Source organism: Cyrtonyx montezumae, unplaced genomic scaffold (genome assembly GCF_038088225.1).
Source record: "Cyrtonyx montezumae isolate F1298 unplaced genomic scaffold, pur_monq_1.0 scaffold_1, whole genome shotgun sequence".
In the NCBI taxonomy this organism is placed as follows: Eukaryota; Metazoa; Chordata; class Aves; order Galliformes; family Odontophoridae; genus Cyrtonyx; species Cyrtonyx montezumae.
Window position 1 is genome coordinate 15,824,315 of NW_027071825.1, and position 26,354 is coordinate 15,850,668.

The 26,354-nt window shown below is 37.9% G+C and overlaps 1 protein-coding gene across 1 annotated transcript in view; it reads right to left on the bottom strand.

Moving 5' to 3' along the window:
• Window positions 1–26,354, bottom strand: part of ABCA4 (ATP binding cassette subfamily A member 4) — a 69,176-nt gene that overhangs the window by 11,979 nt on the left and 30,843 nt on the right. Inside the window, exons 17-37 of the mRNA XM_065741853.1 lie at window positions 24,138–24,236; window positions 20,069–20,293; window positions 17,467–17,644; window positions 16,082–16,213; window positions 15,218–15,357; window positions 14,129–14,266; window positions 13,701–13,885; window positions 12,871–12,961; window positions 12,049–12,254; window positions 11,391–11,439; window positions 10,612–10,853; window positions 10,101–10,225; window positions 9,390–9,488; window positions 8,243–8,432; window positions 6,161–6,255; window positions 5,272–5,304; window positions 4,050–4,155; window positions 3,264–3,338; window positions 2,654–2,823; window positions 1,591–1,768; window positions 254–369 (exon numbers count right to left, since the gene is read on the bottom strand). Coding sequence (XP_065597925.1) covers window positions 254–369; window positions 1,591–1,768; window positions 2,654–2,823; window positions 3,264–3,338; window positions 4,050–4,155; window positions 5,272–5,304; window positions 6,161–6,255; window positions 8,243–8,432; window positions 9,390–9,488; window positions 10,101–10,225; window positions 10,612–10,853; window positions 11,391–11,439; window positions 12,049–12,254; window positions 12,871–12,961; window positions 13,701–13,885; window positions 14,129–14,266; window positions 15,218–15,357; window positions 16,082–16,213; window positions 17,467–17,644; window positions 20,069–20,293; window positions 24,138–24,236 — 2,872 coding nt within the window. The remainder of the gene's footprint in view (window positions 1–253; window positions 370–1,590; window positions 1,769–2,653; window positions 2,824–3,263; window positions 3,339–4,049; window positions 4,156–5,271; window positions 5,305–6,160; window positions 6,256–8,242; window positions 8,433–9,389; window positions 9,489–10,100; window positions 10,226–10,611; window positions 10,854–11,390; window positions 11,440–12,048; window positions 12,255–12,870; window positions 12,962–13,700; window positions 13,886–14,128; window positions 14,267–15,217; window positions 15,358–16,081; window positions 16,214–17,466; window positions 17,645–20,068; window positions 20,294–24,137; window positions 24,237–26,354) is intronic.

The following is a 26,354-nucleotide window of genomic DNA, read 5'->3' on the forward strand; positions in this document are numbered from 1 at the left end:
GTCTCATAAAACACTATTTTTCCAACAGAAATGCTCTTTTGAAGAAAAAAAGTTGACAGTCTAGTACTGTTTGCCTTTGGATAAAATACTGATAAATATTTCAGCACTGTCTGTCATTGAAACAAATACAATACACAACAGAAAGGAACAAGATTATGTACAAGGTTTACAAGGCAAAGTGCACATACACATGAAATCATTTCCATGTGAAAGACACGGCTCCATATGCTAAAAAAACATGATGAAGACTCACCCATACAGAAGCAGCAAGGCCACAAACACAGGAAGGTTAGTCTGAGAAGTGTATGCTTTCTTCTTGAATCCAATGAATATTACCACAACCAATCCAGCACTCACTGCATAATTCACCTGCCACATCATAGGGTGAATGAAGATCAGTGTGTAAGACCTGAGGAGGTTTGCAAACATATCCACGTCCTATAAATTATTCTCAAATGATTTTGTAATGAGAAAAACCAAAAAGCTGGACTAGTTGTTCAAGCTTGTGGTCTGTGATCACAGGCCTCTGGCAGCAATTGACATTTTTCTGAGATGTCTTTTATCAGATTGTTCATCAAAAATAAAACATGTTGTTTCTTAGATTATATCTTACTAACAGATTGTTTCATGGTCCTGCTGGCAGCCTGCCAACAGAAAAAGGCAGTAAGTATACAAGGAGATGTGATTTCTGGTGATGTAAAGGTGTATAGGAATAAAAAAGCAAGTAACTTGAGCCACATTCCTGGGATGAAGCTAAAATGAATGGTGCTTGGCCAATGCTCTGCTTGATCTCTCAGTTCAGCATTAATAGTGTAGGATTACTGCAATACACAGAGCTCCCCGTGAACAGCAAAAGGTGGCACTTCACAGAACTGCTAACCCCAATTAATAATACCTTTGTACAATGCTGTCAAGGGCCATGACCAAGCAGAATTCCTGGCTGATGGGATGTTGCTACCGTCAGCAGAGTAAAGAACTCAGAGATCTGCTTCTTTTCCCTCACTTAATATATTCATGTTTTGCTTTATCTTCTCAGTAATTTAAAATACTCGCTAAAACCTAAGAAGTTTGGGATATTCCAACAATTTATCATTTCTCCTCCTTTCTTCTCCTCTCCTATGTCCATGCTTCTCTAATTTGATAAGCCCTTGGGCTCCATCTTTGTTAAAAAGCCATAACCACAACAGAAGCTCTTTGCTATGCCTCTAGCAGGCAAAGAATTTATTCCTTCAAGAGGCCTGAGAAATAACAAGAGGATAGCTGACCTTTGCCTAAGCATGCCTGGGCACGTGCTCTAAATCCTTTTGAAACAACACAACATGATTCAATGGCCTAAACACACACATCCAAATTATTTTAGACACCCTAGAGTATTTTGCCTGACTTCCAGCTGTTGTTCCAGCAGCTGATGAATCTCCTGCTTAGATACCTTGAATATATTGAAACATGTTAAGTTTCTTACAGAGGGTAGGGTCTGTCTGGCAAAGGGGCTCTCCCATGGTATGTAAAGTTGCACTTAATTCTGATTAATTTACTGATTATATCCTAGTTAACACTGCAGACTATGAAATGAGACTAGCAGTTACTCACTATGTCCCACATGAAGTTAGTTAGCCAGTAGATAGCAGGGCTCACACCACTAACAAACTGGAGATGCTTGGCTTTTGTCACACGTTCTTGAATCAGGTATAAAACAAAACTAGCTGGAATAAAGGACATGGCAAAAATCACACAGATGGCAACAACAGCATCCACTGAGGTGGTCAGCCTACAACAAAGCACAAAAAGGGACTGTGAACAAGGGAATGGATGCAACTTAGCACTATATTAGCATTTAGGAAAGCTGGTAGAAATTTTAAGATCTAATAGTAACAACGCTATTGGGTAATTAGAAGATTTTTCCAATTTCAAAATATGCTAGTGTATCTTCCCATATTGCACCGGGGACAGTAGCTAACAAATGTGAATGATGATGGCACCATTTCCTGTTTTTTCTCATTGTCTTCATTTTCTGGTAAAGTTCAGCTCCTACATATATCTGTTTGACAGCCATTCCTGAATGGTGCGTGTCAATGTAGATATTAAGACATAACAGGTGAAGTGCTGTGGGAGCTAGGAGAAAAGGTACTCAACCAGGCAAACTGCAAAGTAAGATGAAGCACAGATCTTACAGCTCTACTAAGGCAAAAATTTCCATTTTCATTTACTTCTGAACCTAGCAGAAGATGTTGAGTGGGAATTTGTATCTTCTTAAGGATGCCTTTTTCAATAAACTATGGCTGTATGCTGACCTTGGCACCAAGACAGAGGTTATTGACTGCTGCCTACCTGTAGTTACTTAGGAACAATTTCTGGCACCTTTTTCTTGTAATCTGTATTATTTCTCAAGGAGATCTACCAGCTTTGAAGCATGAACAAAGACCTTGGAGCTCTGGAATCAGTAGAAATATGCAATCACATATAACCAATGGTTATAGCTCCTAAGTTGGGTGGAAATAAATATTTAGAGAAAAAAAGAATGGATTGTGTATAGAAAATGTTTTGAGTAAATTACTCCACGTTCTATCATCTGAACTATTTCTCCTCACTGTAGGTGGTAAGCTGACTGGAGAGGGAGAGGTAAAAGCCATTAGCAAAACACACACAGACTTACACGGTGACTTCAGAGAGCTGCTCCTTAGTAAGATTCAGAGGATGGTTTACAACCGTGATCCCATACTCCTCAGGGGCTTGGCCAGTCCGCAAGTTAGCTCTGAGGATTGCATTATTGGCTACATTAAGGAAACTAACCATAGCATGCCAGCCCTTATTGTTAAACCACACCTAAAAGAGTCAGAAAGCATAGATTCATTTAAGAAGCTTTCACTAATAACTCTGACCTGCTGGAGCTGGCTGCCTTTTATTTACTTTGGTGGCCACAGTCAACGGGGAAGACTCTAGCACCAGGACTTGGTAGCTCCTAGGTAATGTCCAGCAGTCATATACTGTGCTTTTAGGAGAGTGACTGCCTAGTGATTTTGATGAAATTTTAAAGTTAAGCAGAATGTGTCCTGCTGAGAAGTATTTAGGGTAGCAAGAAGTACTAAGAATATGGGTTAAAAAAAATCATATTAGAAATTACTACGAAGGCATTAATACTATTATTACTCATAATAAATACAGTAATTCAGCTCTTCTTGCATCTGAGAATTCCACCATCAGTATTCTCACTATTTGAAGTTTATCTCAAGAAAGTAGGTTTGCAGACTATTTCCAGCATATACCTTAATATTATCTTCAGTTTCCATGTATTTAAGGAAATTAGAAAATTCTTTAGCAGCAGCCAGTGAAGTTTGTCCCTAAAGTTAAAAAGAAGAAGTTACATAAAGCAAAGATTTTGGTAAGCACTAGTTGTCTAGGGAAATTACACCGAAATTTGTGAAGCAATATATCCAGCAGGGAGAGGGAGGTGATTGTCCCCCTCTGCTCAGCTCCTCTGAGCCCACATCTGGAGTACTGCATCCAGGCCTGGGGCCCCAGCACAAGACACAGAGCTCTTGGAGCAGGTCCAGAGGAGGGCCGCTAAAATGATCAGAGGGCTGGAGTAACCCTCCTATGAAGAAAAGTTGTGGGAACTGGGCTTGTTTAGCTTGGAGAAGAAAAGGCTCCAGGGAGACCTCACTGTGGCCCCCCAGTACTTAAAGGAAGTGTATAACAGGAAGGGGAATGACTGTTTACATACACATGATAGTGATAGGACAAGGGGGAATGAGACAGGGGATTTAGGTTAGATATTAGGAAGAAGTTTTTTCACTCAGAGCGAACAAGTTGCCCAGAGAGGTTGCAGATGCCCCACCCCTGGAGGCATTCAAAGAAAAGCTGGATGTGGCTGTGGATAGTCTGGTCTAGTGGTTGGCATCCCTGCCCATAGCAGGGGTGTTGAAACTAGATGATCTTTGAGGTTCTTTTCACCACAGGCTATTCTATGATTCTAAGATTCTAATTCCAGTGCTGCAGGTTTTCAACTCATAACAATTCTTTGGTAAAGAGACCAAACAAATCTTGCTTACTCCTGTCACATTCATCATTCGTCCCAGGTCACTTAAAAAATTGACAACTTCATCTCCAGAAACATGAAGGACGGGGAGCTTTCCTCCTATAGAAATTCCTCCATACCTAATGAAGAGAAACAGCAACATCAGTCACTTGTATCACTGACCCAAAACTCTGTAGATTGATGTAAATACTAAAAAGTCCTTTAATATAAGTTTGATTTACATACGTGATACAATTTACGTATAACAATCTCCACTCTTTTTCAAACAAGTTGTATGAGGTATTAGATTATCTATAAGGCTTGCAAATACTAATTATTTCAATTTATGAGGGGTTCACATTGAGATCCTGAGAAAATTATTATTCAGATAGAATACTTGGAAAAAAGTCCTTTCTATAGTCCACAATCTTTGGATCAAGATAACTAACAGTGTAACTGTTTGGTTAACTTGAAGGACTGAGGACAGAATGGACCTCTGGTTAAAATTTCATCACTCCTGAGGGGAACAGGTATTCACCAATGCTGGTGTTAGCCAACACTCTGCATTAATAAATATTTTTGAATGACATTAATCAAAATTTAATCCTATAGAAAGTAATGTTTTGCACACGAGCAAGGAAATACTCCCTGAAGGAAGCTGCTTCTACCTTTGAAGTGAATTCCTGAATGAACTGTTGATGAAAAACCTAAGTAACCTAACTCAAACTAATCAATCACCTTTCTAGTACCTTACTATCCACGCGTTGACATCACACTGGGGTTAAATGACTCTTATGAAAGAGTGGAGCACTACTGGAATCTGTTTTATAGCTACTGCGCATGTTACAAGTGGGGAAAGAATTGCATTTGCTAATCCTGTGTATTTGGTAGGCTGCAGCCTAGGTTTGTGTCCCCCAGGTCTTTTTTTTTTTCCTGCTGCACTCTGAAAGAGCTTCATCAGAGCACTAGCACAGCAAAGCGCTTTATTGTACTGTAAGTCACTCAGGTTCCACTAGTCAGACCTTGTAGATAATGAAATAGTGACAATTCCAATGTGTGCCTCTGGCCTTCACACTTGTGGGGCAGTCCAAACAAGTACAACCCACAACCTATTTCACACTGCATTCTTCTCTTTGTTCCATACTATCTGTCACAATTCCTCTAGTCCATTCAGAGAAACATTGTGAGGTCCCACTGTTAAACAGGATTTCTTTGTTTCTTTATTTACCAACACAGCCCATGAAATTGTTTCTTACCTTTGCTCATTGACCCAGTATTTGCTCTTCAAGCTGAAACAGACAAAGAGAATCCTGTCTCTTAATGCACTGAGCCAAAGTCATTGGATATATTGCCAGGCTTAGATAGAAATTAAAGAATTCATGTGCTTTGCAAATCATCAGTTTTCCAATGCAGGTTTTTTGTCTGTTTGTTTTAAATCTGCAGATTACATCGAGTCATTGGTTGTTAGGATTTCTGGTGCTCCCTAAAGTGGGCTTCTTTTAATTTTTTTCTTTATTTTCTGACATGGTTCATCTCCAGATCATACAGAGACAAGAGTTCTAAAATCACACATATTGGCTCTATCCTAAATCTGTAACAAACTGATTTTAAAAGATGTATCTAAAGCAATTCTGACAAGTCCTAAGAGGAATCAATAAAATGCAGCGAGTACATAATTGATATGATGGGAATATCACAACTGTTCTAGAAATTGAAAAGACAGCAAGGCCTGAATTAGCAATAATAAACCAACTACCACACACCTTACTGCCCTTCAGCACTTCAGAGAAGCAAATTATAATTACCTCAGGCAGATGGTCAAAATGGTGTTGCTAGAGTTCTTCAGGGACACAAATGGGAAACTGCAATTCACCATTTTTTTCATCATGGACATGGCTATTGCTAATATGGCATGCCATTAACATTGAAACTGTCTATAACAGAGTAACTGATTATACAAACTGTTACAATAAAAACAATTTAAATCCCCTAAAATAGATATATCCTATTCTTAAGTCAGGAATATGGACACAATGTTCAAGTCTACACAATACTGCAACAAATCAAGTGCTATGTTGTTATCAAATGAGGATTTCATGGGCAGGTATAAAACGTCACGTGAAAAACTTGGCAGTTCACACCTACCTCCCTTTTATCAAAATGGGATATGTTTTCACCAGAAAATCTGAGATGTTTCTGTGAGTCAGATCTTGAAGGACTTCTGTGCTGTGCTGCACTCTCTGGAAAAAAAAATAAAACCCATTTAGTCACATGTAGCTTTGAAGTCTCTAAATCTGTTGTTTGTCAGTAAGAGTAGCTATAAGAGTACTCATAAGAGTAGCTATAGATAGGGGGAATTGCTCAGGTTCATAGTATCACTGAAACCAGAGTGGGTCAGTCATTTTCTAGCCCAAAAGTCTACAGTGAGATCAAGAAATCACAGGAATTTGCAATGCCTGACACAAAACTGATGCAGTTAATTCTGAAACTTGGCCTGAGTTGTTTGCTACAAAGGCTAAGGTAGCTCAAAGCTTTCTCTTCAGTATGAAAGCAGGAGCTTTATCAAACACATTGAGGGCCCAGTGAAAATAAAGTAGTTCACTGTTTTCCACAATGTAGCAAGTTGAAATAAAAACATGAAAATGCATTTATTTACTCAGCTTCACTAGCACATTAAGTACCTCAAATGAAAATAACTTTTTTTTTTTTTTTTTTTTTTTTTTGCAATGGCATCACCCATAACCTCAAGCACGTTGATTTCTTCCCAGAGCACAAAATGCTTATAAAAATTTTAGAGCACAAAGCATGCAACCTGAAAATGACATTCCCACTTTCCGTAGGAAGTCCTTTATGGTCATATTTGCCCACATAGAAACAGTTCTAGATGATACAAAAGGTCCATTCCAAATCTCTGTCTGATTCTAGATGGTTAACAGGAAGATTGGTAGCATACTCATAAGTGTCTTCGTCAAATGATGTATTCATTGTTAGACATTCTTCACAATTATTTACATACAATTGCTTCCCTGTACAGACTTAAACATGAAGTGTATCTTCTTGACAAGCTAGACAAAATTATTGGGATGTTATAATAATACATATCTCATAGAGGACCAGGATCCCCAACAACAACCATTTTGTCCTACTTGCATTACAAATGTTAAATTATCATCCCACATATGATAGCATATAATTAGCAAAATTCAACTTTGAGATTACTTGGAAATATCTTTGTGAATAAGATCAAGATATAACTGCTTATTTATTCTTCATACAGAGGAATTCTACAGATATTTAATACAACTTAGTGAATAGTGATAGTGAAACCAAAGTAAACTTGGGAGTATTTTTAATAGAACACGACATGGATGTGGATTCAGAAATTGATCAGCTTGGTGCCATTAGTTTAAAAACTGTATTTCAGTAAGTCATTTTGCTAATGTGTGCAAGCCTGGCAAACACAGATATTAAAGTTGAAGAGTTTGTACAGTGAGGTAGAAAACCAGTGAGCTATTACTCAGAGTGGTTGCAGTTCTGTTCTCTTTAAATTATAAAAATACGTAGAAAATAAAAATAATGAACTATAATTTTCACTTGTTCATCAAACAATTTTATCTGCTCTTCAAGCACATTTTATAAAGGAAATGACTAAGATTATTCATTGATGGGAACAGGTAGGATTGTAGTTCTTATTTCTATACAGGATCAATGGTTACTAAACTATTCATCTTCACATACATGTGCACAAACATTCGTGTCACTTGCTTACTACTTTCTTTCTAGAAAAGGAATTAAAAGACATGACAAAATGAGATGACTCCATTATTTTCCAAATTCTGATATTTCTCTTTCCTTCCTGCCTTCTTCTCGATCTTTCCATCTCTTGAAGAAAGGGAATAATTTACAGTAGAATTATTCTTTTGAGGTGAGAATTAAGATTTTTTATTTTTTAAATATCTGATTATCAATTTTTTTGTGATGTTCTTCTGGATGAAATGTTTGCAATTTGAATGAAAATAGACATTATAATTCATATGATTTTTATGTGCAAGCTTTTCCAGTACCTCTGAAATTGAATTTTATGTTCCAACAGTTCTTGCCCCCTTAAGAACTGTACTTAGTTTTTTCCATGTATATTTCCGTGGCAAGATGCTTAATGCTAATCCCTTTTCCAGGACTCACTACAAAACTTTTAGTCTAAAAGGATCTATAGCACAGGGACACTACCTGCGGTGGTGGGAGGCCTCCAGCTCCTGGAGGGCATTCTGGCAGCATGGTGAGTTTCTTATGAGTGCTGCACTTGCAGGAAGGTGAAGGATTCTCAGAGCTCCACTTTTGGCTCAGCAGGAGGCTGCTTAGGTTAGGATGAACAGCAGGTATACTCCAGGCAGTTGGCATATTGTTGCATGGGTAGTTCCTGTGTAGAGGAAGAGTCTCTTAGTTGTGCAGAGATAAATTCTAAGAGCTCAAAATCTACAAAAATCACAGTGTTTTCACCAGACACCTTCAGACCATGTTATTGTTCATAAGTCACCAGACATCACTTAAGTACAATCTCCCTCCAAACTTCTGCCAAATTTAATGTCTTAAGCTTACAGATAGGAAACTGAAGAGACACGGGAACTGTGTTTGACAAATTAGTAGCTGCACTGAGGAGACATCTTTGTAAGGAGACTATCTTTCTCCTTGCTCCTTACTTGTGCAGTACCTCTTCTATTTTTTTTCTTAAAAAACAAACAAAAAAAGTTTCCTCCTGGTTTGTTTTGTACAAAAAGAGGTGAAAATAGCCAGAAAAATCAAACTGTAGGATATCAGGGAAAAAAGCAGGAGAAAATGAACGGCAAAGCAAAGTGATACTCCAAAGCAGGCCTCAAAAGACTTAAATTAATGTTAATAAAGAGATCTCTACTGATGTAATTCTCACTTCAAATTGAAAATAACTTCGAATCACAAAGACTGCCCTATTGGTACTTCACTATTCAAGCAACTGCTCAAGCTATTGTTTCCAAACACATCACTGGGAACAGAAGGACCCTGAGGAAGCTTGCACCTGGAAAACGCCAGGGAAGCTGAGAATATTTGGGCTTGATTCCACTCTCACACATTTCAAAGTTGCTTAATTCCTAACACAAGATTACATGAGCTTCCAGTTACTAACATCTAGCACTGTGACTGACTCTTAAACCAGAGGAAATATTTTCTTGCTGTTTATTTTTTTTGACCCAATACCAGATGTTCTTGCCTAGAACAAATCTGGCTCAAATCAATTGGCTCTAGCAAAACATCAAGACAACTAACACTTTTTCCACTACACCAGTACTATTTGTAATATTATACTGAAGTCTATTTCAATACATATTAGCAGGCAACTTACAGAAAAGACTGATTCTTCAAGCAGCGATTTCCAAATCCAGGTTTATTTAAGAAAGCATTAGTGAGGGAGACCATCTGCTCACTGCCAGGACGCTCATTGCTAAGGGAATAAGATGATGCTTTCTCCATTGAAAAAATTCTAATTGTTGAACTAGAATATACATAAGCAACTGGTGAAAGACAGCAGTGTATATCAGAATCAACTAGCCAAAAGATGGAGCATGGGCTGAAACAGCTAAGCAGCAGCATTACAAAACCTAAGACCCTCTGTTTTCACCTTGTTTTCAAAACTGTACTCAAATATGTACTAAGTAAAAAAAAACCAAAAACCTATCACAGGTCAGTAGATAGGTTTGAATCTCATTCTCTGTAACATATGATAATGAATCAAGGAGTAGTTCAATAGCATATCAGACCTCTCACTGTACTGGATCTCCTGTTAGGATATCTAACTTTTTAAGTGCCTAGGTCATGAACTCAGGTAGGAAAAGGAAAGTAACAAAGACAGTACTGTAACTGAGGATTACTTGTTAGATATACTAACAGCTGCATTCCCTACTTGTGCTAATTTTATGCTACTTGAGATCTGCTGATTGCAGCGAAACTTCCTTTCTTATACTACGCAGAATGAGGATAGCCTAGTAAGGCAGATCCTCATGATCCTAAATGCATGTATATGACAGATGTACATTTACTGATTGATTATTCTTACCTGAAGAAAGTAAACTGTTGTCCATAGATCCATGGGTCTAAAGTTAAGGCGGGATATTCTCCAAATGGAGGAATAATGACTGTAAGCACTAAAGACAGCAACACAAAACTAGCAGGCAGAACAATCTGCAGAGGACATGAAAACATCATACTCAGACATATGCTGTACAGTGACACTATATACAACTCATACATAAATTAAGAACAGCAGGATTTGGTTGAGCTATCGTCTACCAACTATTTCATTTCCAATGATTTCAGTTAAGACTCTGGTTGTCAAAGAACTGTACTATGTTTAAAAGAAAATGCTGGGTTGGTAGTGATTAAATCATGTACTTTGTGAGGACAACAGATTACAGGCAGAAGAAACGATAGGAAGAGGCAAAACAACTGGAACCATAAGTTACAATAGCTAGGAACTATTTGCAGTACCTCTGAGCTAGGAAAGGTTCAACAAGGAAGTTGAGAACACGGTGGGAAAATAGTCAAGGACATCAACAGTAAGACAATACCTGTGTTAGGAAGTCCTTGTGGCTGCGGGAGGCATGTTGGAACCTTTTGATGAACAGTGCTTTGAACTGCTGATATACAAGTTGAAAACCTTTATACTGCTGGGACCCTCTGCCTTCATTTTTATCCCCTGCTATGCCTACGGGCATTCGAGAAGTGTCATTGGTTTCCACTGGGGTTTTTTCAGCTGTTTTGTTCTCATCAGAAATTTTGCCAGGAGTAGAATCATTTTCTAGAGTGTCTCCTACATTAAGAAATATACTTAATAATAGGAATTATCCAGATGAAAAGTTTCCGAGAAGACAATTACTTCTATATATGCAGACAGCACAGATATTTCACTGAGTTCCAGATTTTAACAACAGTATATATCACATCAACAGACTGCTTTAATTACAATCATTGCAGTGTGGTTGTACCCAGAATCATCATACAGATTAACACTCTTACTTGGCCGGATTTACTAGTTAATCGTGTATATATTTTATGGACTAATGGTAATAAATAAATAAATAAATAAATAAATAAATAAACCTTATAAAAACAATTGACATCTGGGAGTTGGATGTTACATTTTTATTTGCATAGCTAAGGACATCATCCAATCCAAATAAAAGTATTTCTTCAAACTTCATCTGGTTTCTCAGATATCATGACAAGCCCTGAAAACAGGTGTTCAGTGACCAGATGTATTTTGGTGAGAATTTCTTAATATTTAATATTCAGAATACAGACCAACCACAAGAAAAGAATTATTAAATATGGATACATAGATTTATACCTGCTTTTTGCACTTCAGGGTCAGCTTCTGCAGTGACCTTTAGGAAAACCTGCCACAGACAAAGACATCTGGTTAGGAACAGAACATTAACCTGATCTCTGAAACACAATATGGAATCACAGAATCACTCAGGTTGAAAAAGACGTTAAAGATCATCAAGTCCTACCATGACCTAACCACACCACCCTAACTCTAGCAACCCTCTGCTAAATCGTGTCCCGGAGCACCACATCCAAATGGTTTTTAAACACATCCAGGGATGGTGACTCAACCACCTCCCTGGGGAGCCTGTTCCAGTGCTTAACAACCATCTTCTAACGTGCCATTAAAAAATAAAAGTTGATATCTTTTCAGTATTGCCTATTACACAATCAGAGATCTCTCATAAAATATTTCAGAAAATAAATGAACAAAGTTAGATACAGAGAAAGATTACAAGCTAATGAGTTACGCTCCATGAGGCTAACACACAGCCAGGCTTTGATCCTTTCCCTGTTTCCATTCTAAAGATTTTCTGAGTGTCCCACTGCACATGTGACTGGGTTTTGAAGGATATTTAGGAATTACTAGGGTTACATGTTGAAGAACAGGAACAGTGTCAGAAAATGCTTTCGGAAAAAGCATAAAAGTAAAATCAGCAAGTATTTTAATCTGTTACCTCTTCAAGTGGTGTGTCTGAAACTCCAAAACTGCTAAGTCCCAGGTCATCCAATGTTTCCTCCAGTTCTCTGAAGAGACTTGCATAGGATCGCTGCTTAAAGTCTTTATTGGGCAAAAGGTAGACAAGTTCCTGACCAATATTTTCAATTAATTTTGCTTCTGGGATATGATGATGAATTACTTCTGCTAGTTCATTCAAATCTCCTGTGAAAAGTCAAAGCAGTGTTCCAAGAATGAATATATAACCATGCTAAGCATGACTTCAGAAGCTGTTGCTTGTACTATACAAAAATAAACTGTTCTGTGATGTAACTTAAAGATATCTCAGTTAACTCAGTACTAGATTGACTGGGTCATATTGCTAATTATGGTTTAAGAACAATGTAGCAGGAAACTACTTCAGGTCTGTAGGACAACACAAGACCTTCAGGAAAATCTATTTAATTTCTTTGATGTAGAAAGGTGAAAATTACTTTTCCTGAGAAAGCCACTTTTTTTTTGCTCTAGACATGCTTAAATCTTCATTATCAAATTACATATTTTAGTGCAGAGTTGTTGTAAATTCAGTCTATACTTCCAAAGCACACAAACTTTCAGTTCAGCAGCTGTGTTTGAGATCAAATATATACATATATAAGGAACAATGGTATGGAAAAGCATGAAAAAAAATGCATCGACTGTTACAATTAAATATAAATGTTAGACAAGTTCTGGAAAAGCAAACCTCAGTAATGATGGTCAGTAGGGTGAGGCTGCAGCACAATGGGAGACACAACCATGTGTGAGAATGCAAAACTATCCCAACCATCCCACTTCTTACCACCTAGTTCCTGCTCTTGAGTTCCTTCATCATCATCGCGTGCACAGCTGGAACAGGAGCAGGAGCACTGAGATCCACAGCTACAAAGTGACTAGCACGGACAAGCAACAGAAGGAAAGATCAAAGTGCTTCAGACACATGCAAAATAAGATATAAGGGTTGACCAGTTCAAGTAAGTGAAAAGTATGTAATATCTGAGGCATCTGAAACATATTGCACTGAAATTCATTTGTGGACTGGGCTAAGCAATACAGACAACATAAATCCACCTGCACAGATTGTGTCTGTCAGTTCTAAATCATATGCAAATACCTGGGGAAATGCAAAGACCAGTGGCTGTAAGTATACAGATTATGTTGGTACTAAGACTGAAAGTGCTACCAACAACAGAAACAATCCAGACCCATACTTCTCAAGCTGTAGAAAGCTGATTTAGCTATGAAATAATTTTCTATTTGCCTGGTATTTGAACTAGTTCCAACAGAACACCATGTTCACAACCACTGTACTGCCAGCAGAAAGACCAGTATACACACAAAGCAACTTGACAGGTAAATAACTAAAGAAAGTGAACTATAGACCACTGAAGGCTTCACATCCACTTAGCTTGTCCTGCCGAATTTATATTTATTAAATCAGATAATATTATTACAGATATTCTTATGCAGCCATATAATTTCACAAGGTATTACCAAACTTTCTCACTGCTTTCTTTATTCTAAAATCAGTTTTATACAGCCTCAAGCAGCATTGTTTACTTTCTACCTTGGTGCAGTACATAAACATGAGCTTTTCAGATTACACATGCAAGGAGGGAAGTGTATACTTACTGCACTCTTTCCAGTTTTGTTTTTCATCTTGCGAACAAGGGTGAGGTAGAAGCCAGATCCAAAGCAGTTCTTGAGGAACACAGGAGAACCTGAGCAGAAGAGTTTCCCTTGGGATATGATGGCTATTCTGTCTCCAAGGATGTCTGCCTCATCCATGTGATGGGTTGAGAGGATGATGGTTCTGCCTTGAAGGAACAAGGAGTCTCTCAGGAACTCAAAATGGTGAATAATCTTTTGCAATTAATGCAGGGATTTTTCTGTACCACAGCCTGTACTCATGATTCACCACATCCATAGTCATGTGTTCAAATAACCCTATTTGTATGTAACTCCTGCACTAAAAGTTGTTTAAAAAAGCAGGCACCGGTATCCGTACAGTATCTGTGACAGGTTTTAGAAAACTCAGTTCACTCCCTCAAACCTGTTACCTGAGCGGTACTTCAGCAGAAGATCCCAGATAGATCGCCTAGAATATGGATCAACTCCAGAAGTAGGCTCATCCAAGACCACCACTTTTGCTTCACCAACAAAAGCAATGGCGACAGACAGCTTCCTTTGCATTCCGCCTACAAGAGGACAGAGACATCCAAGGAGTCTGAGATGAACAATGCAGGAGGTAGGGATGTAACTTTCAGAGCTTTTCAGAGTAGGGACAGACAAATTAGTACAAACAAAATCCATCCTCAAACAGAAATGCTTCTACAAAATCGAATCAATAATCACATTTTTATCATGAAGTTCAAAACAGCTTTTCTTTTTAATAGAATTTATCACTTGTGTTACATTTTCTAGTCTGATCTGAAGCAAAAGGATGAAGATCTGAGATTTTTCATGTTCTCCTGTGAAATTGACCAACTTTTACAATGACAAGCTGGACAAAGAAGTATTAAGCACTCCTGGCTGTTTATTCAATCCAACTTCTGAATCTGGAAGTTAAACGTATTCAGATACACTACATGCACTTTTAATTCTAGAATTAAAGAACTATTCTGCATTATTTGTATTGACCAAACAGGGTTCAGGTGGAGCAACTTCTTGTGTTCAAGAAACATTTAGATATGACACTAAAGGACATGGTTTAGTGGGAAAATATCAGCGGTATGTGGATGGTTGGACTAGATGATCTTGGAGATCTTTTCCAACCTTGGTGATTCTATAATGCTATAATACTTCATTTGCCTTGTAATAATAGACATTGTATTTTGCTGGCTTTTTTTTTTCTTATATGGATGGATATATTTTTTATATACTCATTTAAATAGAGCAACTTCAAGTATATTTTAATTTGTCACACACTCATAAGCAGACACTATGTAGTGTAAGCTTTAAGTTTATGTAGTTTCATTAAGCAATTTCTTTGAGAGTGAAGACCACTCTAGTGCACAGTGATGTGGCAAAATACAGCCTTAAACATGGAATTCAATACTTGAGTTCTTCACTCAAAGACAAGGAAAAGACAGCACACACACACACACACACAAAAAAAAAAAAACAACTTTGAAAAATCTGGTGGGCACCTGACAAATTCTGAGCCTCTTCATTCCTTTTATGGGTGAGGCCCATGTCTTCTAGCATCATGTCCAGTTCTTGCTCAGCTTCATCCTGGGATCGCCCTTTCAGTTGAGAATAAAACAAGATGTGCTCTGCTACAGTAAGGCTGTGAAATCAGACAGAAAGGCATCAAGACAATTTAAACAAATTTGCAGACTTTTTTCCAAATAACAAAAATCTAGCTATAGCTTTACTGCGCTAAAGGAAGAGAGGTTGCTTTACCCCAGATATGAATCACATATATTGTTTGGTATCAACTCACTTCACTTAGATATCATAGAGGACCTTTCTCCACCTTTTCAAAGTAGAAACAGCTGCCAGAGGAACAGACATAGCAGGCTACCCATATACCATAGTAAAATGGAAGCTGACATGAGCAGCAGCACTGAGGAAGCAAGGCTGCTGCTGAGATGACCACAAACTGTTATCTGCAAGGCTGCAAATCATCAGGTAGTCAACTGTTCAGTGGTAGTGCAAAATAGGCATAAAAACAGCCTGCTGCTGCACTGCTGGTCCAGCTGTTTCTGCTTTGGGAAAAAAAAAAACGTGTCGTAAAATATAGAGGATGAATCTCCAAGCTGAACTACTTATCCACACTACAGCATAAAACGACAATACCAAGAACAGTCATTTTCTTTGCACCCTTCTTTGTTCCCAGCTAAATGATGAAATAGAATTCCACTGAGGACAAACCACAGCTATCCTAAAGGGGCGTTAAGTTAGAGAAGTACCTCTGAGACAAATCTACTACCATCACAGCAAAAGAAACCACACAGGCTCTGGTGATAAGCCACTCATACACCTGAAAGCTAGAATGGAATGATACATACTGATTAAACAAGATGTTGTGCTGAGGGCACATGCCTAGTCTTTGTCGAATGGAGTCCATGTGAGTTTGAATATCCAGGCCACCAATCAGCACAGTTCCAGAGGTGGGGGGGAAGAGGCCTGTCAGTATCGACCTGGGGGAAAAAAATAAGGAAATTCCCACTCGTCCTTCTTTTTTAGATTAGGAAGATACCTTCTAATTCCACTAGATGGAGCATGATGACTTCTTATGGGCTTTGAAGAAACCACTCTAATGAAACAGCATACAGATATCTATAGACTCTCACAGTACTCACAGAATGAGAATCTCGGGGATATGCTAACGTGTTAAACTTCTTACAAACCTACCTGGTTCTGATTCAGAGTAATTTGCTAAGCACATTACACCACTCCTGTGTACAAATAGGTCTAAAATGAAGCTCAGTAGGAGCAGTAATATTTTAAGGTCCCTAGCCATGCTGACTGGCACAGGCCTACACCCTTATTTTCTGTGAAAAGGGGAAGAAGATTAGGTTACAAATGGATGTATAATGGATTTTTCAGTTCTGAAAATTTCGAAGCAAAAGACATTTTTGTTTTAAATCAGGAGAATAAAAAATATTTATAAAACACCCCTATAAAATAGAATACTTTTATTTTGGGTCAAACATTTTTCATGGGAAAATTATAAAATTTTGAAGGCAATTTACAGTGCATTTGAAATAAGTGTTTTTAAATTAAAAAAAAACCAACAAGGGAACTTCATACTGAAACACTTCAATTTTTTCAACATTTGGTGAACTCATCACAGACTGATTAAATGCTTCGTTTACCAATTATTCCCATTTTGCCAAATATAGTCCTGAAGTCTGGCTTCCTGGGACTCCAGGGTTCTAGAACTAAAGGACTATTTTAATCCTGGTGTAATCTTTCATGTATATAACCATTTTGTCTAAAGAGAGTCTGAATTTATGAACTTTTGCATGCAGGAAAAAAAAAACATGACTGACAAAGTCAGACAAAAAAAAAAAAAAAAGCCAACCAGAAGCATGCAGTCAGTGGCAGCTTTAAATCCTCATTCTTTTTTTCAGTTAGAAGATCTTCCTCCCTTTTCACCTCCTGGGAGTTTGGACATGCAAAATGAACGTTGGGGGAACTAATTGCTTTTTACTTTCTATACTTTCACTAGTTTTCATCACTCACCTCACTGCCTTCCACTCAGTGCCCTGGTTATACCAGGATACCTTCCCTTTCTCTAGGGGCACCATTTCCCTGTCTGGGACAAACTTGATGTTGTGCGTCAATCTAGCTTCAGGGGTGGTGAGAAAATGGAAGAGCGAAAAGGGAAGGCTGCTCCTCAGGACTCAAAGCACCACAAGAGATTTGCTGCTTTGAAATACAGACTTACATGGTGGTTGTCTTTCCCGCTCCATTGTGACCAAGGAAGGCTGTGATCTGGCCTTCATAAAAAGTAATATTCATCCTATCTACTGCTGGCTTAGGCCTGTTTGCAAAAATCTTCACCAGGTTCTGAATGCATACTCCTGGAATCAATCCTGTTGGCTCAGGTTCACAGAAGGTATTTACTTGAAAAGCAAAAAAAAAAAAAAGAATGAGAAAAGAATTTAAGGATCTGCTGATCCTAACTTTGATGATGACACATCAGTGAGTGCAGAGGCAACAGTACATACACAGTAAAATACCAAATCACGTGCCAGGGCCAGATTCTCCTGACACTCCTGTATCTAACTGAAGAAAGATTCCCAACTGCGGTTCAATTTACTTGGATTCACCCAAGTATGAGTGGCAGAAGGAGCCCAGAACTGTAATTGTTCATGGAGAGGTAACTCACTGATCAGGTGGAGCTGAACAAGCTTTCTGTTTATATTGTGTAGCAGACTATTTAAGACAATTGTCTGCAGATACTTAGATAGGCTGAGAGATTACATTAAACAAGCAGCATGTTGCCTCTCCAGCCAGGCTGAAATCTGTCATTCAAATCATCTGCCCAGCTGTGCATTCTTTCATAATGACGCTTCTAAAAAAAACACAACAATTGCCTTTAATCCTGGTAGGTGAAATCTACCCCCTTGCTGAGGCTAGCTAAAAACTTAGCCAGTACCTAACATGAACTGGAACATGGTACGATTATCTTCCAGGATTAAAAATGCATTATTGTAAATAGCACCATCAGATTTTTTATTGCATTGACTTCTAGACAAAACAAACTTTACTTTGAAGTAAATTAAGCCCCTGGGGAATATGAATTATGGGAGCTGAGAAATTTAAATAAAGACACCCCTCCCCCCTACTCTCCTGTCCACTTCTGTTTACACAGAATACTTAAGGCTTTGTAGGAAGATTTGTTTTGCAATTGCAGTTAACTGAAATCATTCAGTACCCAGCAGGCTTGTGTGGAGAGCAGCCAATACCATCTGGGTGAAACCAGCCCCACCTCCATTAGTGGCTTTTAAGACTATGTTATTATACGCAACGCTTGGGAACAAGTGCCAGATACGCTGTACATTAGAGAGCTGTGTATACTAAGGACCAGATGAAATAACTCATCTAGATGAGTTCATTTGAAATAAAATGATGTTCTGCTTTTTGAAGGAACCTAGGCTTTTAACTATGTGAGCCTGAAAGACTAACTGACAGGTTGGTTCTGAGGCAAACACTGATTACCTCCCCCAGTATCTGTTTTGCGTTGCTCAAAAGGTAGTGAGCAGAACAAAACATCTATATGTTCTGATTCTATGTCCTCAAAAAATTTTGGACAATCTAGGTCTGCTACTAGGCAGCAGTATTTGTAGGGGATGCAGATGGGGGCTCTGCAATATTCTATTCTCAAAGTACATCAAGCAGTTAGAACACATTTATACTGTCTGTTGTGCTCTATTAACTTCTGGACTACACCAGAGTCAGACCATTGTATTTTCCACCCCATTACTATTACATAAAGCACCAGTGCTACCTTGAAGCCATTTTGGAAAGTATACTAGGACTATACAAGGTCTACTCTTGGCATCTTCATCCATCTCTCAGCTCCTGTATAGTTGGCTGAAAGGGAAGGAAAACTTCTTTGTGCCTTCAGTGATAGGCAAAGCCTTTCCTTTGTGGCCATGCAGCAGCTGGAACTAGGGAGCCGATGAATACTGCGCCACAAAGATAAGGTAGTCCTTAGAGAAGACTGATTGAGGTAACCTTTGCCCTCTGCCTGCCTTTTTCCTTTGAAGTCCTGTCCTGTTCCTATTCACCCTGAATGCATGTTTTCAGTGCCTACGTGAGGAGCTCTGATGACCCTACTTTTATCTCTGGCTTCTCAAGGGAGAGCTGTCTGTAGAGGTTACTTTTGCTACAGAAAACATATGCATTCCTCTGAGCATTGCATGCAGAAAACTCTGGCTCTCCATAGAAGAAGACACTAGCACTCAAAAACAAGACAGGTCATTCAGTAGTTCTTAGGAAGTGGCTAGTATGTCAGCATCAGAAAAGGCTACAGATACACAGATTTTCAGATAAATTCCTTTGAAAACAGCCTTCACCCTCAGATGCAAGACACACTGAAGACAGGCAAAAAAAGAAAAAAAAAATAAAGGTAGGGGGAAAAGGAGGCAGGAGGGAACAATATTCCTCTCAGCACAAGTATTTATATTGAATTTATGGTTCTGTTTAATCCTAGAAGGTATGTGCATGCCTCTTGGAGGTTTCCCTTACCAAAAACACTTACTTGTTATAGAGACAGCCTGTATTTCCACTCTAAAAAACAAATTACAGAGCTTTCCTGTAAGGAAACTCTCCTATGGGTGGCAGTTAGAATATTTTGAGGGACCTCAAATGTAGGGAAGTCAGTGAGAGAGTAGCTGGGAGAGTTAGTGCTGCTCTTAAGCTTAGCTCTGGTAGTTGCATACTACTCTCTGCAATGACTCCAATCATTCCCATGTCTACTTTGTTATTAAACACAATGAGTACAGTGTCTGAGAAGTACTCGGATTACTCTCTCTCCTTACTATTCATTTCATCTTTGTCCTGGACATCTGTCTTAGGCTTCCCCTGCTCGACGAGTTCTTTTTCTCGTTTGTGTTTACATTGTTTGTTTTTACCATCCTTCTTCCCCTGGTTGTCATTCTTTTCTTCTGGCTTTTCAGGTTCTTCAGATTTCTTTGTTCTGCTTTCATTTCTTTCCCCATCCATGGCCTTCTGATCCACACAACCTTCTGACTCTGAACATTTTTCTATATAAAACAAAAATAACCAACATTTAGTCAACTTAAACTTATTTTCCTCTTTAGAGGTTCTTTAGGGAAAAGGAGGTAGTCCTAAACTTGACCTCTGCAGGAACATAAATCATCACAATGTGCTACTGAAACTAGCAACACAGTACTTGAGGCCATCTAGCTTAAAGTCTGCTTCAGTGTCAGGAAAAGACATTTAAGGAAGAAAATTGACAATTCTGCAATTATAGATTCAAGAGTAGAATGTTTTATATATTTACATTTTGTCCGTGCAGCTCCAGACTAAATTGTTCACCAGACTAAGAGAAAAAACACACAAATATTTTGGGCTGAGACTCAGAGGAAAAACAAACAAACAAACAAACAAACAAGCTAAATGAAAAACAAGCTGCTACTTAGATTAAGAGACTAGCTTCAGGCCAGAGTGAACGAGTTGGTGTTATTTTTTGTACAAGAATTTCTGGCTTTCCAACTTGGTCTGAGCTCTTGCTTCCACAAAGTAAACAGTTGCACAAAATCACTAATGGGTACAGGCTTGAAGCACAAAGAAATGTGATGTAAGAAGAACTTCCTGAAGCTGCTGTTTATACAAAACTGACTCAAGCTGGTAGCCTGGAATGCAACTAGCATTATCAGATGGTCTGGGACTAAATTTTATTATGGAACTTCACCATAACTTTCTGCTTTAAGGAATTATAGCACACAAAGCCATATAAAATTATTAAATGGATACACAGCATCATGAACAAATTTACCTAGTCACCAAAAATAGGAAAATCAGTTAAACAAAACTGCTCTAGAAGTAGACTTTAAAATTATCCAGATGATTTACCAGCTTAGTTTTATATTTAGCCTTGCATTTCTTATCTGACATTTTCTTACCAACATATTAACCAGCTATAACAAATAAAAAAATACCTAGTGAAAGAAAATATATGTGTTGAGAGAATTTTCACATTTGTTCATGTAAGCTGTGGAACCGAAGAATCTTAATTCTTCAGATAAATAGGGAAGAATTTTATACTTCCTATACAAGAATTTATCAGATAAAGTTATCTTTCCAGTGATGGAGAGAACAACTTCTAGTTATAAGTATCCACATGCCCTAACACTAGCTAAGATAGTCGTGGAATAATTTAAATTAGAAAGGGCTTCCAAAGGCATCAAAAATAGCACCAACTTAGAGCAGGCCAGCTTTCCCAAAGAATGGAGATTTCACAGACTCTTTGGGAGACCTGTTCCAGTATTTGACAGTATCTTGACAGTAAAGGTTTTTTTTTCTATTATTATATTGAATCAAAATTCCTATTTTCCAGCTTGCACCTATTGCCTTTCATTTTTCTGTTGGGCACTTCTGAGAAGTCTTGCTCTCTCTTAGCCTTTTCTCTTGAGGTTGGGTGGATTCAGATCTCTCAGCACCTCCTCATCTGTGGTATGCTCCAGGTTCTAAATAACTTGGTGGCTCTTTGCTGAGATCTCTCCGTTAACTATCCCATTCACTGGGGATGCCCAAATGGACAACTCAGTATTCAAAGTACAGTCTCACAAACTGACTAGAATGCAACGATCATTCCCATTGAACTAACTACACTACTGCTAATGAGGTTCAGGATGCAGTTGGTCTTCCTGGCTACAGGGGCACACTTGACTGCTCATGTTTAACGTATTGTCCACCAGACCTTGCCTACAAAGCTGCCTGCCAGCCAGGTTGTGGACAATCTGTACTGTCCTATGGGGTTACTCTATCCCAGATACAGTATTATGCATTTACTTTGTTGAACTCTGTAAGGTTTCTGTAAAGACATTTCTACAGCCTGGTTTGGTCCCTCTGAAATAGCTGCCTGTTCTCCTCTGTTTCCTCCAACTTGGAATCTTCCACAGGCTTTCTCAGGGTGCACTCTATCCCATCACTCAAATTTACTGACATTGAGCAGTACTGACCTCAGTGTCAGTCCCTGAGGATGCAACTGACTGGCTCCCAGCTAGGCTTTGTACTGCTGTTCACACTCCTTTGGGCCCAACAGTCCAGTCAATTTTCTATTCACTTCACTGTTCACTCAAGCAGCCTATATCTGACTAATCTGACTATCAGAATACTACAGGGATTCATGCTAAAGGCATCTGATGATTTTGTTTTCTTCAGTAATCCAGTGCTTCCATCACAGAAGAAAAACAAATTGGATAGGCATTATTTGCTCTTGGTTAATCCATGTTCTTAATTTACTATCACTTTATCCTTCACGTATTTGCCTTCCAAGAAGGATCTACCTTATAACCTTACTAGATACTGAGGACATCAGCAACAGAATGAGGATGAGAATACAGAGACTACAAGATTGTACCATTTTTTTAAGCAGTGAACTACTATCAGGTCAGCTATCTGTTATAACTCCACCCACAAAATAAACTTGAGGCTTTCCTTAGGCAAAACGTTTTTTTTTTAAGCAATATGAAAAATAATATTAAAGACTGGCAATAAAGGAGAAGCCACTAGCTTTTCTGTTGAAGACTCAACTGAATCTTTTGGTATTTTCAAGCCCTGTATTGGAAATACATTAACAACGCAGAGAACCTATGAGTTATTGAGTTAAGCAGAAAACTGGTTTTTGTTGTTGTTGTTTTTGTTTTTTGTTTTTTTTTTCTAAATTTAGATTAAGCTAAGTAACTAAAATATGGTAAAACCCTGCAAGCAACTATGCTCCAAATTTTAGATATTTAAAGGATCTCTGGCACAGGATAAGCCCAAATTCCACAATGAAGAAAGACAATGAGCTGACATCTGTCCCTTCAAAAGTTTGTCATTCATCTATAAACATGACATGTTTCAAGCCTTCCTTCAGCTCTTTCCTTCTCCTTCCTACTCATACTCTAAACCAGAGGGCAGCAGTTGCAAAGCACAGTGAACACACTCAATAATATCTAGATGAGTCTTTACCATTCTGAATAGCCTCCCAGCAAGTCTAAAGGAAAACTTGTTCATTGTCCCAAAACATACAGCAAGGCAAAGGTTCTTCAAAGAGAATAATGTTATAGCCTCCACTTTTCTGACAGAATGTGTGAGCTGTGGATGTATTATCAGCATATTTAAAGATAGGATTAACTCCCTTCTTGTCTAAAAGTGTTCTATTGAAATGAGACTATCAGTAGTTTGAATTGATGAAGGGTAAACACAGTAATGAAAAGACTGAAGAAATTATTTCTTCATCTGACATTTTGATTAATTTCACTGTTACTTGTCAAATTAAGATGGGTTTCAAAATATCACATTCAGCAAGCCCCTTTTCCAGACACTAATCATTAATTACTATTTAAATAATTACCCACACAACATTACGTATTTACTGTGCCAGTATCAATGCACAGAAAAAAAGTGCAAATGCAGGACTTCAGGACTCACTCAAGTTGGTCCAAGGGTAACATTAATTTTGATCTTGCTTACAAATCAAAAAGAAAACAAATTAGTTTAAATTAGGAAATAATCCAGTTTAGATAGATGTGGAAGACTCAGTGTAAATAAGATCAACACTGTTTCATTCTGTCTAATTTAACAAATGCTGTGTTGAGCAATAAGAACTTCTTGAACGTCTCAAAAAGTTTTAGAGCATGGGAGGATGATGATGCTTGTAAACCCATGGTTTAAATGCTCTCACATTGAGCACCTACTCACCTCTAGTAGCTATAATAAGAGCAGGCCACTACAAGTTCCAAGGCACCTGCTGAGAATCCCATTAAATGTCCATCTCTAATCTTGCAGCAACTTGTGCATTGGATATGTACAGCCACATCTAGGCAGATTAGTGGTTTTCAAGTTATTTCTAAATACCGAAGTTTTAAAAGAACTCACCATCAGCAGTTGCTGTTTTCTCAGCCTTTGGGTTTCTAGAACCAAACCAGTAAGATTCCTGCAAAGGGAAATACCAAGGCTGTGGTAGACCATAGTCCCCTACAAGAAATATAAGAAGGTGATGTCTACTTTGTAAGCACATTCTTCAGTGAGCACAAATTAATCTAGACAAAATCTGAATTATAATTACAAAAACTTGCAGTTGCATTAGTAGTAATAGTGTTAGATATCAGAAGGACAAACTGTCCACTAACTACCTGTCAGAACAGATTTTATTCACCTGTTTTTTGACAGGAGTAAAAAATTCAGAAAATTTGTGATCTGATTAGCCATATATTTTATTAAATAAAACGTGGTTCAGTTACAGAATGAAACTATTCTCTGCTTGGGGATAATGTGAAACTTTGCCAACAAGGCATCATGTCCAAGGCACATCCTGACTGCTTAAGATGGGATCCCAGCCTCACTCAATCATTTTCTTTTAATACCCCCTCAACACTTTAGAGTTCACAAGAGCAAAAATCTCACTATACTTACATTTATTGCATTGGGCCTAAATTCACAACTAGCAGTGAGAAAAGAGACACTAGCTGCTCTTTTAGCACATAATCTTCTGGGGAAAAAATGATAACAAAGCAATCCTTTTCTTAATCAGAAATAGACTTTCCCAGTCAAAAATTTGGAAAAAGAAAGTACAGTAACATTATCAGTACTTTTTGGACCAGACTTTTGTGCCAGTCAACACCATATATATAGGGATCTAAGCTGTACTTTTTTTTTCTGACATAAAAAATAGCCTTTATGTCAGGTGACCAATTGTACTCCCATTTTTCAACACACAGAAACCCCATCTGCATTCATAAATATTTTGCCTTGCACTTGTTACAGACTGTATTATATCCTTTTGAAAATGGTGCCAAAAACAACTGCTCCTTGTTCAGTATGAATGCAAAAAGCCAAGTGAACTCCATTAAGGAGCTGAATGCTTAAATAGCCAAAGGACTAGAGTGTCAACAGGTGGTCATCCGCAGAAAAAAACTGGAGCAGGAGCTGATCCATATGATTCAAAGGACTCTCCAGGGAACTCATACAGTAAACTACAGCATGGTTTTGGAATGGCTACACACATATAAGAGATAAAGGCTAATCAAAACACCAAAGAAACATAGGAAAAGAAAGACAAGGAGATACTCAGAACAAATACTGGGAGGAACTGAAGCTATTGGATAGAAAAACAGAGAAATACTACTTTTGCGTAAAGTGTTAATAGAAAAAGATACACTTGGAAAAGCGAGCAAAGAAACTTTCTCCTGCTGTTTAAGTTTTGCTGCGTTCATGGAAATAGTACATTATGCACACCTGACAAAAAACAACAGATTTTCAACACAGGCTTTTCCCAAAAAGGACTTTCAAGAAAATTACTCCAAATCAGCTTTGAAAAGAAAAAGATAAAGTGCATTAAATTTCTTTGGAAGGACATGTTTGTTAAAATTCAAAAAGGTATTAATTTGGTATAGCATAGCTCATTTATGAAGGGACACAAAAATAGCAAAATTAAAGCCATATTTTAATCTAAAGCAAAATATTCTCAGATACATCGATTTAAAAAATCCATATGTTTCTTGATTTGGATTAACTGTTCTAAGTGATGTGCTCAGACAAGCACTGTCTTACTGTAGCCATCAATTATTTTTCCTCATAGGTAGAAAATCTGCAAGATGTCAAAGTCTGAGTAATCACAGAACCAAAGAAAACAGTGTCTTGCAGATAGTCATCTGCCAAGAAACACATTCTGGAAATGCAGTTCACATGCAGAGCAGAAAGTTAATGAAAATAAAGCTTGCTCACTTGCATGACATAACAGTCTGCATTTATTGAGGAATAATACTCAATAAGAAGGAAGATAACCACTTAAGCTGCAAGGATAAACTATTTTCTCATAAAGAAATCACCTAACCTAACCTTTGTAGTTGATTAACAAGAAAGTCCTTTTGTGAACATACAACTAGAACCAGGATGCCCATTAAGAAATAAATCCAAAAAAATCTTTCACAGCTGTCAAGGAAACAGTACATCTCAGGAAATAATATCAACCTTTAAGAAGGGTTTGGCATAATGTGGCTGTAGCACATTTATGAAGTAGTCATTATTTTGGTACTTCTAAAATGTTTGGGTGAGAATCATAAAGTCTCATTAGAAACGTCTAAAACTTCTCAA